The sequence below is a fragment of the Euwallacea similis genome, chromosome 21 (genome assembly GCF_039881205.1).
Source record: "Euwallacea similis isolate ESF13 chromosome 21, ESF131.1, whole genome shotgun sequence".
In the NCBI taxonomy this organism is placed as follows: Eukaryota; Metazoa; Arthropoda; class Insecta; order Coleoptera; family Curculionidae; genus Euwallacea; species Euwallacea similis.
This window is the reverse complement of record NC_089629.1, coordinates 3,245,809-3,262,166: the sequence shown is the minus strand read 5'-3', so window position 1 is coordinate 3,262,166 and position 16,358 is coordinate 3,245,809. Positions and strand designations below refer to the sequence as shown.

General features: G+C 35.8%; 3 protein-coding genes across 5 annotated transcripts in view; 1 reads left to right on the top strand and 2 right to left on the bottom strand.

Moving 5' to 3' along the window:
* 5-HT2B (5-hydroxytryptamine receptor 2B) overlaps window positions 1–454 on the bottom strand; it is a 43,846-nt gene extending 43,392 nt beyond the window's left edge. Inside the window, exons 1-2 of the mRNA XM_066400823.1 lie at window positions 283–454; window positions 149–226 (exon numbers count right to left, since the gene is read on the bottom strand). The gene's annotated coding sequence lies outside the window, so the exon portion shown is untranslated. The remainder of the gene's footprint in view (window positions 1–148; window positions 227–282) is intronic.
* A 1,904-nt stretch (window positions 455–2,358) lies between these two features.
* Window positions 2,359–16,358, bottom strand: part of LOC136415901 (uncharacterized) — a 50,851-nt gene continuing 36,851 nt past the window's right edge. The window contains exons 2-4 of one of the 2 annotated variants that reach the window (XM_066400800.1): window positions 3,264–3,327; window positions 3,054–3,179; window positions 2,359–2,649 (exon numbers count right to left, since the gene is read on the bottom strand). In XM_066400800.1, coding sequence (XP_066256897.1) covers window positions 2,384–2,649; window positions 3,054–3,179; window positions 3,264–3,312 — 441 coding nt within the window. In that variant the 5' untranslated portion in view covers window positions 3,313–3,327 and the 3' untranslated portion in view covers window positions 2,359–2,383. Of the gene's footprint in view, window positions 2,650–3,053; window positions 3,180–3,263; window positions 3,515–16,358 lie in introns of those variants that run through there. The other variant, XM_066400799.1, reaches the window with a different exon arrangement.
* On the top strand, window positions 8,644–16,232 carry LOC136415906 (sodium/hydrogen exchanger 9B2-like). 2 transcript variants are annotated; one of them, XM_066400810.1, is made up of 10 exons: window positions 8,644–8,661; window positions 10,783–10,867; window positions 11,651–11,819; window positions 12,519–12,657; window positions 14,024–14,169; window positions 14,225–14,456; window positions 14,507–14,740; window positions 14,798–15,035; window positions 15,096–15,497; window positions 15,553–16,232. In XM_066400810.1, the coding sequence occupies exons 2-10, from the start codon at window positions 10,787–10,789 to the stop codon at window positions 15,928–15,930; spliced, it is 2,019 nt and encodes a 672-aa protein (XP_066256907.1). In that variant the 5' UTR covers window positions 8,644–8,661; window positions 10,783–10,786; the 3' UTR covers window positions 15,931–16,232. The 2 variants fall into 2 exon arrangements, with proteins under 2 accessions (XP_066256907.1, XP_066256905.1); XM_066400808.1 differs by lacking the exon at window positions 8,644–8,661 and adding an exon at window positions 9,436–9,548.

Here is a 16,358-nt window from a genome sequence, read left to right as displayed (position 1 = left end):
TGTTATTCGAAGCTTTCCGAGTAGCTAGTAGGTTGTTTTTTAAATTTATAAAAGTACCAATAAATTTTTAACATAATATTGAATTAATAAGTCTTTAATGGTCACTCGGAAAGTCGTAATTATTAGTTTTTTACTGACTTATACCTACCAATACTAGCAATACACCGCTGTCCCAATTACTAATTTACACTAAAAACACTTCACCATACAAATTGCTAATTAAAACCTAAAAATAACAAATAAACGTCCGAAATAGACTCGACCCTGCAACACTTCACAAACCCTTAACAACAACGAATTTCCGCAAATCGAACAAGAGGCGATAAAATCACGGGAACAAATTATTTTCCTGGAAAACAGCGGGATTAACGCGATTCTTATTAGAGCCGGACACCTGTGGATCCAGGACACGCGTTACGCGGCACCTATGAATGAGCGTCGCGACGCCCCTCACGCCGTCATGTGTGTCACTAGAGCGATTCGCGGCGTCTTTCTTGAATAATTTTCAAAGAGCTGGGGGCGCAGGCGTTTCAGAATCCCTCGTGCTCGCAGCCCTGGGTTGGGTAAGGTTATTTCTAGTTTCCTGGATGAGGTGGAACGTTAAGAATTTGTTTTTTCAGATACCCAGAGAACCACAAAAACTCAATATCCTCACGATTTATTTCTTTGTTTGCCATCGATCCTCCGGTGCATTTCAGTCCGTTGGCGTTTTGGAAAAGGTCTTGACAATTTGTGCCACTTTTTATTTTTAGAATTCTTTCTGCAGATCACTTTCTCTTTATTGCAAGTTTTCATTTTTCACTTTGTTAGACTTCTCCAGACAAATTTCGCATCCGCTGTAGTTGTTTTTTGTAATTTCTCTCCATTAGAAGAGACGCGGATCCAGCATTGGGAAACCTCGCGTGTTGTTCCGAAAGAATCATACTTTAAAAGCCCATCAATAAAAATGATTTATGGCCGCTTTAATGTTGACAGGTGTTCGTCTCTTTTTTATTTGGCTTTCAGTGATTAATTTTGCAGATGAAGAATTTTTGGGCGGGTTATTTACCTTTATTTAACGCGATAGGCTGCACGTCGATAACGGCGGATCAATTGGTTCAATGCCCCGAATGATACCAGAGACGAATTCACCTCAAAATTCGAAAATCTGTGCAATTATATTAGAAAATAGATTGACGAATTAATGTAACTTCGTCAAAAAAACGTGGGAGCTCTTCTGAAATTGCCCTGGTCATATCAATCAGTTCTCTGACAGAACTATTGTTCACCTTTTTATTGGCCGTGTTCCGATTTATTACCGTTCACGGTCGGAAATGGGTTTTCCATCGTTCTATCGTTCTCGGAGCTTTTCATTTAGCCGTTAATTAAAAAATATTCGACATGGAGACTTGTCTTTTGTTACTGGGGACATTGGGGGATGAATACTTGAACGATGAGTAGAAATTGAATTGAAGGAAAAAATTGAACGTGTCATGAAAAAATCCATAGGGAAAGCAGCTCTCGATTACCATTCTAATAGGATCAATAGGGGTTAGAGGGAATTTTATCAGCTGAGAAGAACACTAAAGCGCTAAAAGTTCATTTCAGCATGAAGAGAACATTGGAGCTTTAACTTTGAGACATCTTTCAGAGTTGGCAGTGTGATAAGCCAGTTTTTCTCACCTTTAAAACGGGAAAAGAACTAACGACCATTTTCATGGACTAACTCTATCTAACTTTCGTTTCAAATATCCAATTTTTATCCCGAACATTGCTTAACCGACGGGAGCAAGGATGACATAAGAATGATATATAGAGAAACTTAGGCAGGTTTCGAATTTATGAGAAAACCTCGAACATTCATCTTTGTGCAGGAATAACTGAAAAAGTATTTATGTGGAAGTGCAGAGTGTCCGAAATTAATTACGAAGAAAAAAACATGTTTTTTCGTCTCTAAAGAATATCGAAACAAAGCCAGATTAAGTCCAAGGCTAGACTAGTCTCGGCCTTCTTGTGTGGAGCCTTTGTCTTGTGGGGTTGCAAAATTATGCAGGGCCTGAGTTTATAGTTGGCAAACAGCATCAAAATTCGGCTCAAAAAATCAAATTTTTTGCCAAACCGCTGGAGATATTTGATTGTAATTTTACGTTAACTGCCATCAAATGAGCGCGCTATGTAATGAAAAACATAGTTATAGTTGTGCCAGTGGCATCCGTACCGGCACTGGATATTTCTGAAGAGAAATTTGATACCTAACTTGATCAATCTGTCTTCGGTTCCTCGTTCACAGAAGCGTGCTGTAGCGAGAACTTGGGAATTAAAAGAAAAAAATAAAACCTCTCTATTAACAACAGCATTAAAAACAAACATTTATATACACTTAATTTACGTTTTTATTACAACATTAAAACGCCGCAAACTGAAACAGTAAACAGCCTAAAACGCTAACAACAATTCCGGTAAAACAGCTATTGAGAACATTAGCGAAACTTGACTTATTTTTTTTCACGTTACAGTTGTCCTCAGGACACGAATAACAAGTTTCAGGTATTATGGCCACATTTCGAAGAAGGTCTTTTTGGGACTTGAAGAAACTGTCACATTCCTGCCCAGCCATGTCCACAAAACAGGACTGCATGGTCGTGTAGGTTTCGACGATTCCAGATTTGACTAAAAGAAAAATAAGCATACCGGGTGTTCTGTTTAAAATAAGCGTGTTAATAAGTTGGGCAACAGCAGTGCAAAGTATTGAAGCAATCATATCCTGTATAGTTTTTTAAATCTTTCCGCCTCTTTAGTGTTAATACATCTTTTCATGCAAATAAATGTGCGTCAGGTGACTATGACATGTTTCATAAAAATATCAGTGATCTTCTTATTTCTATATTGCTTATAGGAATGATGCATTCGAACTAATGCAGATTTCTCATTCTTAAGAACAGGCAAGAATAATGAATACTCGAAACATCACCTTGACGATGGAGAACTAGTGCAGATTAACAAATCTTCACAGCGTTGTTAACATTTCCAAATTTTATTCCCCATCTACAACAATCGACGTTTAAAATACATACTTTTGTACGTAGCTGCTAAGCAGACACTGACTGCAGGACAGTACTTAAAAGTGCCAATGCCATTACAGCCATCTTCATCTGCAGTGGAAGTGGACACATTACAAGAGTAACACTTTATTGTTAAGGCTACAAAGAATAAACACATTAGTATCAGGTGGATTTATGAGGAAATCTCATTACAGTTATTCATGAGGTGTTGATTCAACATACCTGATTGAATGGCAGCTAACAAAAGGCAGATTTCGATAAGATACGTCATATTAGCACAAAAATTCTGGATTTTTAGCGTTATGAGCGTAAAATTATGAAGCGCTTCGAATGTGAACTAAAAGCAAAGCCTCTAGAGATTTTTATTAATAGAATCGTTTATTTACTTGACCGTGATCATTTATTCGTTGCAATAACCCACACAGACGACGTTTAATCGTTTCAGTTTTCAGTGGCGTACTAATGGTCACTACCAAATTCTTCTTTACACCATAGTGAACATTAAAAGTCACCGTTTGAGCAAAACCCGTTTACAAATTTTTAATAAAATATGCCCTGACAGTTATGAAATATTCATCCTTTGACCTTGAATACTGATAATGTAAGACCATTTATGGGATGTCATGTTTAATGGCTAACTCCAATAATACCAATAGCAATGTTGATTAATTGATATTTACACAAACCACTTAGTGTCACCATCTGCAATACTGCTTGAGAACTTTCTTTAAGTCAATCATCACTCTCCATTATCGACTCAATATAGACGGAATACGGCTCTGGATTTTTTTCGACACTATCGATAAGCGAAATAACTCTAAAGTGTTGACTCTGTTCGGTAGATGTCTCATCAGGCTGCTCCCAGAGGCTCTGCTTTTGCGGTTTGAAACACAACCCAGAGTTTAAATCTTTGATAAATCTATTGTCGTTGTTCTCCATATCGTTCGTTCATCGAAAAAACGTTAGAAATTATGGTGGTTACAATGAAACGTATGAGAATCCCTTGGGAATCTCGGAGTCTGCAAAATCGTTACACTGTGAATAATCCCAAAAAGTTTCTGGAAACTTTTTGGAAACTTCTGCTTAAAAACCCTTAGGAATCCCTTAAAATCTCGCAAATGATTACGCTTTAAGTTCCTGGAAATCCCAAGGAGTCTATAGAAATTCGGTCAAAACTGACAGAAATGATCAGAAATCATTATCGAAAAACTCTCTAAAATACTCTAAAAAATAAAAAACGTCAGCGAAGTTGCGTTTTAAGTTTCTGAAAAGTAACAAGTCGACATTGTGTTCTTATACTGACTGGTCAATGGTTTTTTGTAATCCAATTAGTAGGTGCCCAACCGGACCTTAGGTTTGAAAATCAGGTGATAACTGAACAAATAACTTTCGTGCACACAATTTCAGTGATAATTTACATATTTTTCAAAATAAGCTCTCCTTCGGCATCACGAAAATTTACGCAAAATGAAATTGTGCATCAGTCCTTCCAATAATAGCAAAAAAATCTTGAACAAAAACCTTCTTTTATGCAAATTTGTTTTATCGATAGTCTAATAATACATGTCGTATAAACTTTGAGCCTCCAGTTCTTGTCGATATAACAAACGAGACAAATACGTTTTGTGTTGATAGGTTTGGTGACAATATATGGACACAGTGGATTAACGTGAAATAAATTAAAGTGCTAATTTACGCTTTAGGCTCAAGAGGGTGGTGGCTTCAATTACAGAAAAAACACTATTAATGAGAATAACCAACTGGTTAGTATGGATGACCTGGAAGGTAAAAAAATAAGGTCTCCTTGGCCCAACTCTGGTTTATTGTTGTGGTAAAAACGTTGTTAAATCGTATTTTTTTGGAAAGTTTTCTATTTAAGGCTGTTCTGTCCGGAAATATTGTAAACTAAAAAAATCAAATAAATCATGAGTTTGATTCGAAACTTGTTCTGGCGGTCGGGTAATGTGGGATCCACCAAAGCGCCTACCCACCTAACAATCTTGATATACCCAAGAATCCGACCTCCGACGACCCGGAGCTTTTCCTGGGGGACATGTTTTCAGCGTCGAGGAGGCGTTAAAGTCTTCTGATTGAACAATAATTGTAGAAATCTAATTGTTATCGTCGTCTTTCCCGGATCGAGGGTTGATGGTGCCCCCATTGTATGGCACATTCCGCTCGATTCTTTTCCTTATTGAATTATTATGTTGTTTTATTGTCCTTCTTAAGTAGCGACACGTTTCATCCGTTCTTTTCTTTGACCATTGCAGAAGTAACATTGCTGCAACGGCACTTCGTTTTGCTTTCCAACATCCCGTTGATGATGTTGGAGTTAGATTGTTCATGCACTTGTTAAGCATTTCTCGTTATTCTTCGAATAACTGGTACTTAAAAATACAGGGCTCGAACCTTATGATCTATATGCCTTTGTCTTCACTTCCTTTAAAATCCGTACCGTACGCCTTTACTTTTGCTGCACTTAAGTTCACAATTGTAAAGAACTTCTACAACACTTCGCAAGTCTCTTGAGATCCAGCAATTTTGCAGAAGTTTTTTTTTCGTTTTCGTGTAAAACTTTCGTGTACCTATAGAAATCTAGATAATTGCTTAGACTACTCGTTGTTCCTAAGCGTTTTATTAATTTAAGCTTCAAAAATGTGATTAATTTTTACAATCCGAAGACGCATTTAACAACATCTAAAGGCGCAAAACTCTTATTAGTCCTTCTGATGGTTAAGGGCCATGCAAAAAGAAACATGGCAGAACTATTAATCGAACAAACTAATTCCAATACACATAAATCTATAAAAGTTGTCGCAAAATAATGTCTAACTGTGCAATGGATTAAATAGGGTTTAAGATCTAATCATGATTAAAAATATGGCTGGCAGGTAAATTATTATTTTATTGCCGTCAGATTATTAAAATTCGTGTGAGAGATCAGTTACATTTTCAAATACTAAATCACTGTCAGACATTCTTAATTATTTAAATTATAAATATTTTCCACAATCAGGTTCTAAGCAGCAGTAATTACGATAATAAGAATATTCAAATTATTGCTCCATTAGCCGGATTCAGCAGAGCCAACAGTTACGCAACAGCTAAAATTTCTGCTGACACAATTTTTGCTGCGAATTTCAAACAGCTGGACAACTGTTGCATCGCTGTTGCCTCTGTTGAATGCGGCCATTGCGAAAGATTTTGCAATCATGTAAACGGGATTTGATTTAGCGGTCGCTTATGGACGACTCACCAATAATTAGTCGCTTGAGTCATTCTTGTTTGAGCTTCTTTCCAACAAATTTCCAAAATTATGTTATCAATAATTGTTATCTAAATGGCACTACAAATCAAAAAATAGTAAAATTTATATCAAGGATTAGAGCTGCAAAGAGTTGTTCGATTCATCATTTTAACTCTTAGAAATGAAATCTGATCCGATTTGTAGTTGGACAAATTTATGAGTTTTTTGGGTTTAGTGTGCGTCACAAATCTATGACTGAACAGCTGGTTTAATAATATCTGTAATCGAAATCAGGACGAAAATATGTCATGCGAACTTTAAATCCCTTTTAAAATCATTATGGTTTTTCGTCTTATCGATTAAAGAAAAATTAAATTTTCGTAAAAAACATAACAAGCATTTATTGAGTTCAGAGTCTTGAGTTTATGAAATAGTGTGCGTTCCTGTAACGATGTCAAAATGACCTGTACTTACTAACGTTGGAGGCAGCTAGAGTATTTTGAGAGGTCATTTTAACGTCACTGTAAAAATTCTCTTTCGTTCATGCAATATTTGGACACTTCTTGGGTAGTGGACAAGAATAGTCCGAGTGTAGAAAAAGATTCATCATTGAATAACCATTATTGCCTTTTCATGGTAACTAATGAGTTTTTTGCATATCGTCTCGGAGCGAGATAGCATTACTTAAAACTTCGAGAATAATTGTATAAATTTAAGTTGTTGGGTAATTACAAAACCGTAAATCCATAAACCTCAGAAACAACAAAAACGATATTTTTTATTATTATCTTGGAGATAATCGGTAATTACTGAGGTCACAATATTGAAAACATAGAGATAATTACTCTTTGGTATTTAACCGAAAATGCAAATAGAACTGATGCCATTCGCCATTGCTCCGATAAAAAAAACTCTATTCACTAATCACAGTGATAATGAATACAAAAATGCCTTGAAACGTGCCTTCGATTCATCATAAAATTCCTGCGACACACGACGATTATATTAATATAGTTAAAGCCTCAGGATTAACTTCATTTGAAAACATTTGAAACCTCTCAATTAAAAAAAAAATCTATTTTCCATTGCAGATTATTTATTAATTGTATTCTCGGCTCAAATGATTGTCTTTTGTATCTTGAGCCCAATTGAAATGCATCTGTTTTCAGCATTCCTTGGATTCTTAAAGGATTATTTAGTTGAAAAATGTGAATAACATTTAAAAAAGGATTAATGCCGAAGCGTTTCTCTGCTAGAATCTGAAGTAGCATATGAGAAATCTTCATTTAACGAAAAAAGCGGAAGGTAGGACATGTACGAGTCTATGGAAAAAGCATGGATTGCGATAAATCTAAATTAAGTTTAGGAAAATGATTCTGTATATCTCTCCTTTGAATATACTCAGTAGTTTCTCTTCTTACCCATCACTTCTCTGTTTATTCTCATATTGTGTCTTCTCATCCAGTTCGACTTTTCTCAATATGAGTATCTGGTAATCACCTAGAAAAAAGGTTTGTTTTACCATTAGGAATGCCTGCACAATCCCATTATGATTAACAACGGTAGCGATTGCTTTCCATAATTGAAAAAAATACGTTACTTCCCACCTTTTAGAACTTTTTGTAGTATTTTCTGAGCTGAAAACTTCCTTTTTATTCTCATGGCATTTGACGTTATATGATTTATTTTCTTTATTGCAAAATTTTTATATTTCAAATTTATTTATCACGGGTATTGCCAACACAAACGTCTGCTAAACTCAGTTATCACAAGCGCTTTTTATGTCCTAAATTCGGATGACAGAACGTGCAATTTCTCCTATAGATAGACTGTAATATTTGAGTTGTAAAATTCGGATTAAGTACAACATTCTCCAGTTGTACGATCGCTAATAACATGACTGTTATGAAATCAAAAAGGGGACTATAAAATGAGGATTTAGCTCCTTAAATTTCTAATCTTGAGCCAATAAAGTTTAGTTTTTGCGGGTCCTCTAGTCTTAATTGGTTTTATGATATACCATATATTATGCAGGTTTCAATCAGTTCAATCTACATGAATATTTTTAGGGTTACAGGTGCGATATGCAGCATAAACAGCCATTAAAATATTACTGACAAAGCCAGGTGTAATACCTGCATATGGAACTTTAAAATTGGTCTTTTACATAAAAACACTTTTTTGATATTGAGATTTAGACCAAGCTTTGCGGTTATTGAGAAAAGGTCCATGTCTTCTTGAAGTAGCAGTGTTGGAAATCGATTTTGGATCGTTCGGCGTGTGTCTCAAGAAAGTGAAAAATTGTTGTTACAAGTCATAATGCTAAGTGTTGACACTGTCTGAAGTGAAAATATTGAACAGTAGACTAAGCAGGTAACTATGTTTAGGCCTATAGGTGCCATCTGTGTAATGAAGTCTTGTACTGGTATAGCTTTAGGAAAATTTATCCAGAATTTTATCAGCTATTTTAGATCAAATAATTTGTTTATGATGAATATTTGGATGGAAAAGAAGAAGAGGGGAATATTTTTTTTATTTATTGTAATTTTGGGGATTAGCCAAGCCTCTAAGCAATTAGACCATGTTGGGGACAACTAAAAATTTCCTGAGACTCGTCTAAAACTGATAACCTTTAATCCAAGGATTTTAGTTTTCATATGCGTCGCAATAGCATGTCTTATCAATCCATTATAAAATCGATTTGTGAAGTTACAAAATCAGCTTTTCCTTCAGAATTTCCCAAGATTTTTTCCTTTCATCTTCCTTGACAAAACCTCGAAGCTAAGAATCATGTCCAGTAAGAAATTCTTGAACAATATTGACCGTTTCCCGATTGCCTAATTTGAGAAGATTTGCAAGAATACCAAAGAGAAATGCACTAATTGCCATAAAAAAGTGGCTTTATTCAATGTCACATCCACTCCACATACAGCGAATTTATTCGATCGGAATTAACCCACATGTGACGTAAAATAAAGCTACTCACGAAAGACGGATTGATACAGAAATGATATAAACTGATTCACTTATACGTAAATTGTCATTTAAAATTCATATCTTGTTGGAGATACAGGTAGATAACACTTAGCGTATAAAGAAAAAGTTTGAAGTGTTTCTTCATATCGGATTTGAAAATTAAGTGGCCACTTTCCTGAACGTACTTACAGAATTTTACATTGAGAATCGGGATTTTGCAAAGAAGTACGGTATAGTGATCGAATAGTGAGCAAAGTGAATAATAAATATTTGTTGAATATCATGTAAGTTTACGAAGAGGTTTGAAAGTGTCGAACGATGGAATGAAGGAAAGTGGGGCTGACCTGACCCAACGTAACTTAATTTTTTCAATAGTTCTTAATTCAATGCATTGATTCGCTTATGCTTTTCAAGCTATTTATTTAATAAAATTTAACAAAATCTTTGTGGATTTGCTCTCAAAGCTAAGCCAAAGGATACTTGAAATGTTTTGCCTCATCCTTGAGAATGTTTGAAGTGCCTTGAACAAGCTCAACTTAAACTGCATAAAAAACTGTGAAATAATAAGAGTTATATCGATTTGACATCAATCAGCAAAGAATTAAGTGTCCAAGTTATCTCGACGTAGATAACTTGGGACAAATTACCTGCATAAAACTACTTAGGCAGGTAAATTATTATTGTAAACTAAGCTAAAATCCAAAATAATCCGAAATATATCCATTTTCAAAAATGTTTTCGTCAATAATTACAGCGCATTGTAATTTATGAATTTATGATGGATTCAACGGATTATTTATTAACGTCCCTGTTTGGTTCATGTTCAGATTGTTATTCAGCCATTTTAGCTGTTTCTGAAATTCAGATTGTGTCCTAATTTGTACTCGCATTGAAGTTCTATTAGGAAACTTATAGTGCTCTTAGTTAGTAAGGTTAATGCAGAACCAGTGTGGCAATTGTGGTACTTACTCTTTCATTGATACTCCACAAAAAGGAACGTGAATACATTATTTTTGCACTAGTTTTCACGATAAAAATACAACGAATTATGCCATAAATCCATGAACTTTAACTACAAAAGAGTTTTATCATTCTGTAGATTTGTTCCTACTTCCATGCTATTTAAAACGTTCCTCCATTTCACCTCTTAACCGATTCAATATTTCATCATTATCGATGATGCAATTATAATGTATTTACAAGGGTTGAAATGGGTACTTCTTCAATAAATAAATTCTCCCGGATAGATTCAGGTATGAATATCGAACTCTTCAGGTTTCACCTTTTCACTCTCGCTTATGGAGTTCTGGGGGTGTTTAATTTAGCGCAAGTGCTTTTAAAGAAAAAGTGCATGTTTGAACGTGCTAATTTGGATGTAAATAATTGATATTTGACGAGCTTCAATATGAAAGGTCAAGCTTCTGTTGTTGCCGAAGCATGGCGTGAGTCTATTTGAATACTTAACCGTTTAATCGTTATTTATTTGTTTTTATTTATTTATATTTATTTTTCTTACAGAAACATGCCAGGAGATCAAAGTTTAAATCATCCAAACCACAACTCAACACCTGGTCAACTGGAATCAAATTACCACGTTAGGAAGGTAAGAGATTCATCACTATTTTGCTAATTAACAATATATGCGAGCAATTAATTGTTGCGGCTTTCAAGTGTCATGTGCAGTCAAATTCTGAGAATATGTGCTTTTCTCTATTCCCTACATTGAATTGGAAAATGGCCCATGTTCCCGGTGCATCCATTAAAAATATTGAGTTAGGAGAGATAGGGTGAGCAAGGCTTGATCTTCTAAGTCAGTGTAGCTCCCTCTAAAAAAATTAAATTCAAAATTTTTTTTTTAATTGTATTTCATGATAGAATTCAAACCGTACTCAAATTTCACAATTGTACGCTCAAACTACTAATTTAATTTCATGAAAATGACCGTAAAATCCCTAAACGTTTCATGTGATTAATGATGAGATTAACACACTACTTAGCCAAGTATTGTTGTTGGGTTAAGTCATACTTATTGTCGATTACCACCTAATCTTGATGGCGTTTTCTACCTCATTTGCCGCCACTTCAGACGGTTTTTTAAAATATTCGCTATTTATTTGTAGATGTAAACCGAGAAAAGTTCCTGAAGGGGTCTCACGTCTTACAAATCGTACGCAGTACTTAACTGATATCTTTTTTTTCCATTTCATTATCTTTTTTATCATAACTCCAGACATTTCGAACTCGTTGAAATTAATCTGGAAATAATTGGCTTGCACAATACATCAGGAAATGGAAAAACAGGGATGTTTTGCATGTTTTTTGCGTTTGCATAATTCATGGAAAAAACAGTAAGCTGATATGTGAACTAGATATCTTGTTCATATAGGTAAGCATAGTGGACAATCTGCATGATAGGGGTTATGACAACCACGCATTCGACTCCCCTGCGAGGAACAGAAAGACATCAGGACAGACTGATCACGTAGAAGTTGGTCCTGTGAGGAAGAAGAGCATTCTGCATGTTAATAGTGTTTACGACAAAGAAGGACGAATCGGTAAGTCGCACGTTTACGACAAGAACAATGTTTTCCGAAGATCTAAAAGTTGTGATTCTGATTATCTATCTAGAACAAGGCTCAGCTCCATCAATCAACCTTAACCAATATTGCAATAATATTATTTTCCTTGTCTTCTCGTTTTTCTAATCCTGAGAGTCATGCACTTAGGCAATTCAATGGATGGATGAAACGTTTGAGTTGTTTGCGTTGAATTCATTTGCAGATAGCACGTGATTATCAATAAGCGATTCTATCAATCATTCTCTCTAAGTAGCTCTTAGTACCTATTTGAACAGTTTCGCAAGTTAATTTACTCTTTAAAACCGAAAAAGGATTCCTTCAGAGAACCCATAAAATACCAGTAGGCACCTGTTGGTACTATTGTACGTCTCGATGTTTCATGATGGGTCAAAGCAACTTTCCGATATGTATAGATATACCATTTACACCTTCCCTCTCTTCTTTCTCTTTTGTAGTACCCATGCTCAGAACCATTAATTTTTTTTCTGTCAATTACCTACCCATAAACCAAATATAAACAAGTTCTCTACGATAGTACAATTTTGAACCTTAGTACCACCATCAAGACCACAATCATGCATTCCAGTTCAAGTAAATTAATCAGAAGTTCTAGTGAAAGCGAAATATGTCATTCTACCACAGTTTTCTTGCACCCAAAGCATTTGGTTCTTTCAGATAGTGGACATAAGCATCAGTCTGATGTGGATGCCAGTAATAAGTATAAAAAACATTCCACCACTGAGTCGTTGTATTCCAAATCGTCAACTTACTCACAGGCGAGGAAGATTTCTCAAGAAGTTAATAGTGAAGGCAGGTAATGTAAATTTCGTTTGCCTTTTATATATAGATTTTCATTAAAAGTTAAAGAGTCTACGAGTGCATAGAAACTATCATGTTTATCCTCTAAAAATATACTCAAGTTATGTGTTCAAAGAAACAGGAAGAAATAATGCCTTTTCTGGATCTTGCTTTGAGGGCACTACCTCAATCAATCAATAGTGCACTTTTCTTCATCTGGATTAATTAATTGGACAATCTGATATCTCGAAACCCCAGAAGCTGCGCAAGAATGGTCTGGATAAATTTTAATAGTGTACAGAACGGTCATCTAGTTAAGTGTCGAAATTAAAGTTTGTTCATTTTCTACATATATAAAATTGAACCATCTAGAAACTGTAAATAAATAATACGAATAATAGTTAAACATGCTACGAATTAATCAATATCTTGCAATATTGATGGTTCCTGGGTGATTCAACCGAAATGAAAGTTAGCCAAGAATTGCATGTCTAATTGTAGGTAGTAGTCATGTGGTCTGGACGTCTCCATTTGAATTTATGGTTGTGGAAATAAAAAAGTCAATAAAGGACCTACCTGTGTAAATTCATTATTTCATTATTTTCATTTAGTAGAATCTTAAAAAGTCCCCATACGAACAGCATTTTCATTTCTTTGTAGCCTTTGGTTTGTCTTTTCCTTTATATTTCCTCGTATCTTCTTTAATTCAGTGTTCAAATTCTACCAAGACAAATGTTTCTTCGGTAGGTCTTCCCTTTCCTTCATTCTACCTTTTAACCCAAACTAACAAGAACTCGTCTGAAATAGGATTTAATTTCAGCAGGTGTCTTAGAGGAGCATCCACGTCTTATTTGCCTGGTAAATATTTAAAGGAAACTCTTCCATTCTTCTCATTGCAGCTCACACATACTTCTTAGCTGCATCCATATCTTTGTTTTTATGCAAATCTTCCAATATCTTCACCGAATCTTAGTCTTCTTTGTATAGTTTTAATATCCTATTTTCTACGTCTTCTTTTTCGTTTTCATTTTTTCAAATTGATTCAAATCTCTCTCTGAATTACCACCTGATATGCCAATTTCTTCATTTCTCATTCAAACTCATCTTTCTTCATCGATACATTCGCACCATTTTTCAGCAGTTTCTTCGTAACATTCTTCGCTTCTTCTGTTAGTGATTCTTTTGCTTTCAGTTTCATCTTTTCTATGTCAATTTCTTCCAAACCTTAGATTGAATGTTATAGTTAATTAGCCTGAGAGGTTCTTCCCTCAGATACTTTTATTACATCTGAATCCGCATTATCCTGAACTCATTTAGTGTTCGCTTTCTACAACAAGTACCAGAACGCCAATGATATTGCATCATAAGATATTTTTTTCTAGAACATGGTGGTATGCATTTTTCCAAAAATGCTGGACAGAAGAAGAGTACCCGACCTGGCAACCACCGTTTTGGCCAAAACTGTGCCCTAGCCCTTTCTGCCCTTCGTATCGTCAGTTTTCCAGACTTATAGCCCTTATCCTTATAGGTAAATGCATAGTTAATAAACAAATAATTTCCCTAAAAATTGCTTTTCCCTACAGGACTCCTTGCATGGACCGTCCTCTATTCCTTAATAGGGGACATAGCAGCACCGCCTCACGGAATTCTCTATCAACTTTTAGTGCTCAGTATTGGAGCTTATATTGGAGGATGGTTAATGAGCCTCACCTCCCTTCCAGCCTTAATTGGTATGCTCTTCACTGGAGTTTTACTTCAAAATGTGGGGGCTGTAGATATTGATGAAGAGTTTACAGAAATCAGCAAAGTTTTAAGGTTTTATGTTTTTAGTGTAAAGAAAATTATTTGAATATGAGAATTTTCAGAGAGTTTGCCTTGGTGATGATCTTAACTAGAGCAGGACTGGATTTGGACCCTCAAGCCCTTAAGAGGCTTAAATTCCCAGTTCTCAAGATTTCAGTGATTCCATTTATAGTTGAAATTGCCATAACAGCCATACTTGCCAAGTACCTCTTGTCCATTCCTTGGGACTACAGCATTCTCTTGGGAAGTGCTGTGGGTGCAGTTTCACCTGCTGTTATAGTTCCCTGTTTATTCAGGTAAGTACTCAAACTATATCCTTTTGAATGATGATTAAACCTGGTGAAATCCCATAGATTGCGATCAAAAGGATATGGAGTAGCCAAAGGAATCCCCACTTTGATCATTGCAGTAGCAGGAATAGATGATGCATCTTCAGTGGCGGTTTTCGGGATTATCAAGACCGTAATGTTCTCTGATAGCAGCGTCACCCAACTTATTATGCAAGGTCTTTCTGTTGTGGTGGGGATAGGTTTTGGTGTGATGTGGGGAATAATTTGCAATTATACTCCTGAGAAACACGATCCGTTTATGGTATGAAACATTCCTATGCTAGAAAGATGTTGAGAGCACAACATTTTTATTGATTCATAGGTTCCTTTAAGAATACTCATGTTACTGGCTGGAGGCACTGTAACTCTCTTCGGCAGTGAACTAATAGGTTATGGAGGAGCAGGGCCTCTTGCATGTGTCGCCACCGCATTTACGTGCATAGTTTGCTGGACCCGACAAGGATGGGACATTGAGGACAATCCTGCTGCCACTGCTTTTGAGATATTCTGGATGCTTTTTGAACCTATAGTCTTTGGCGTCACCGGAGCTCAAGTCAAGTTTGCTGAACTTGATGGATCTGTTATTGGAGTGGGAGTTGGAATCTTAATTATCGCATTTCTTCTGAGACAGCTTGCCACAGTTTTGGTTTCAGTGAGGTGTAATTACAACATGAAGGAGAAGGTGTTTATTGCGTTTTCGTTAATGGCTAAAGCGACCGTGCAGGTCAGTTGATATTTTAATGTTATCACTAAAGATATTAATCAAATTCTTTTAATAGGCTGCGCTCGCAGGAGTGGCTCTAAGTGAAATCGACGACGAATCTTCTGCAGAATACGGCTACGCCAAGAAAGTCATGATGGTTTGCATTCTGTCTATCATCGTTACTGCCCCAACTGGAGCTATTCTCATATCGGTCACTGGGCCTAGATTGCTGACCAAGACCAAGATGCCAAGCATTCCGGAAGGTTGGAGGAGGTCTCATAGACCCTCCATTCGCGATATCAGTATTATCGATGAAGAGGAGGAGAGGGACGATGTCGAAAGCGTTGCGATCACGGTCACTCCAGATGGCATGCAGAATGGCAGCAATCATGTCAGCAGCGGTAAAAGTCGTTCCTATAAGTTAGATGATAACATTACCCCCGTGGATACTTGATTTGATCTTAATTAGACTGGACGGTAGATAGTCGTATAAAGCTGTAATTAGTGATCTAATTTGTGTTGTAATTGAAAGTTGGCTAAATACTTCGGCAACTTCACAGGCACTTTTAGTTTCACATAGGAAAAAAGGTTGAATTGCGAGTATATGAATGAATCGATGGGAACGTTAAAGAACATTCTCAGTTTTTTAATATCGGAAATTTGATAGTTCATATTGAACTGTAGCTGTAAAATAATATTTTTAAGTTTCGATTGTAAATAAAATAAATACCCGTTATTTGTTAAGTTAATAAATAATGTTTTATTACTAATATAATTACTAATAAAATAAAAAAACCTTTTCCAAGCAAATGAGTCTCAGAAATTTCCTTAGGTTAAAGCTTCTCCTATTGAAAGACATCACCTAAAGTAGGTAGCAGCAGA

Coding starts and splice junctions, on each gene's coding strand:
- LOC136415906 (XM_066400810.1), top strand. CDS start 10,787: ATGCCAGGAGATCAAAGTTTAAATCATCCAAACCACAACTCAACACCT. Junction 12,658..14,023: donor GAAGTTAATAGTGAAGGCAG/GTAATGTAAATT, acceptor ATTTTTTTCTAG/AACATGGTGGTATGCATTTT. Junction 14,741..14,797: donor ATAGTTCCCTGTTTATTCAG/GTAAGTACTCAA, acceptor GAAATCCCATAG/ATTGCGATCAAAAGGATATG.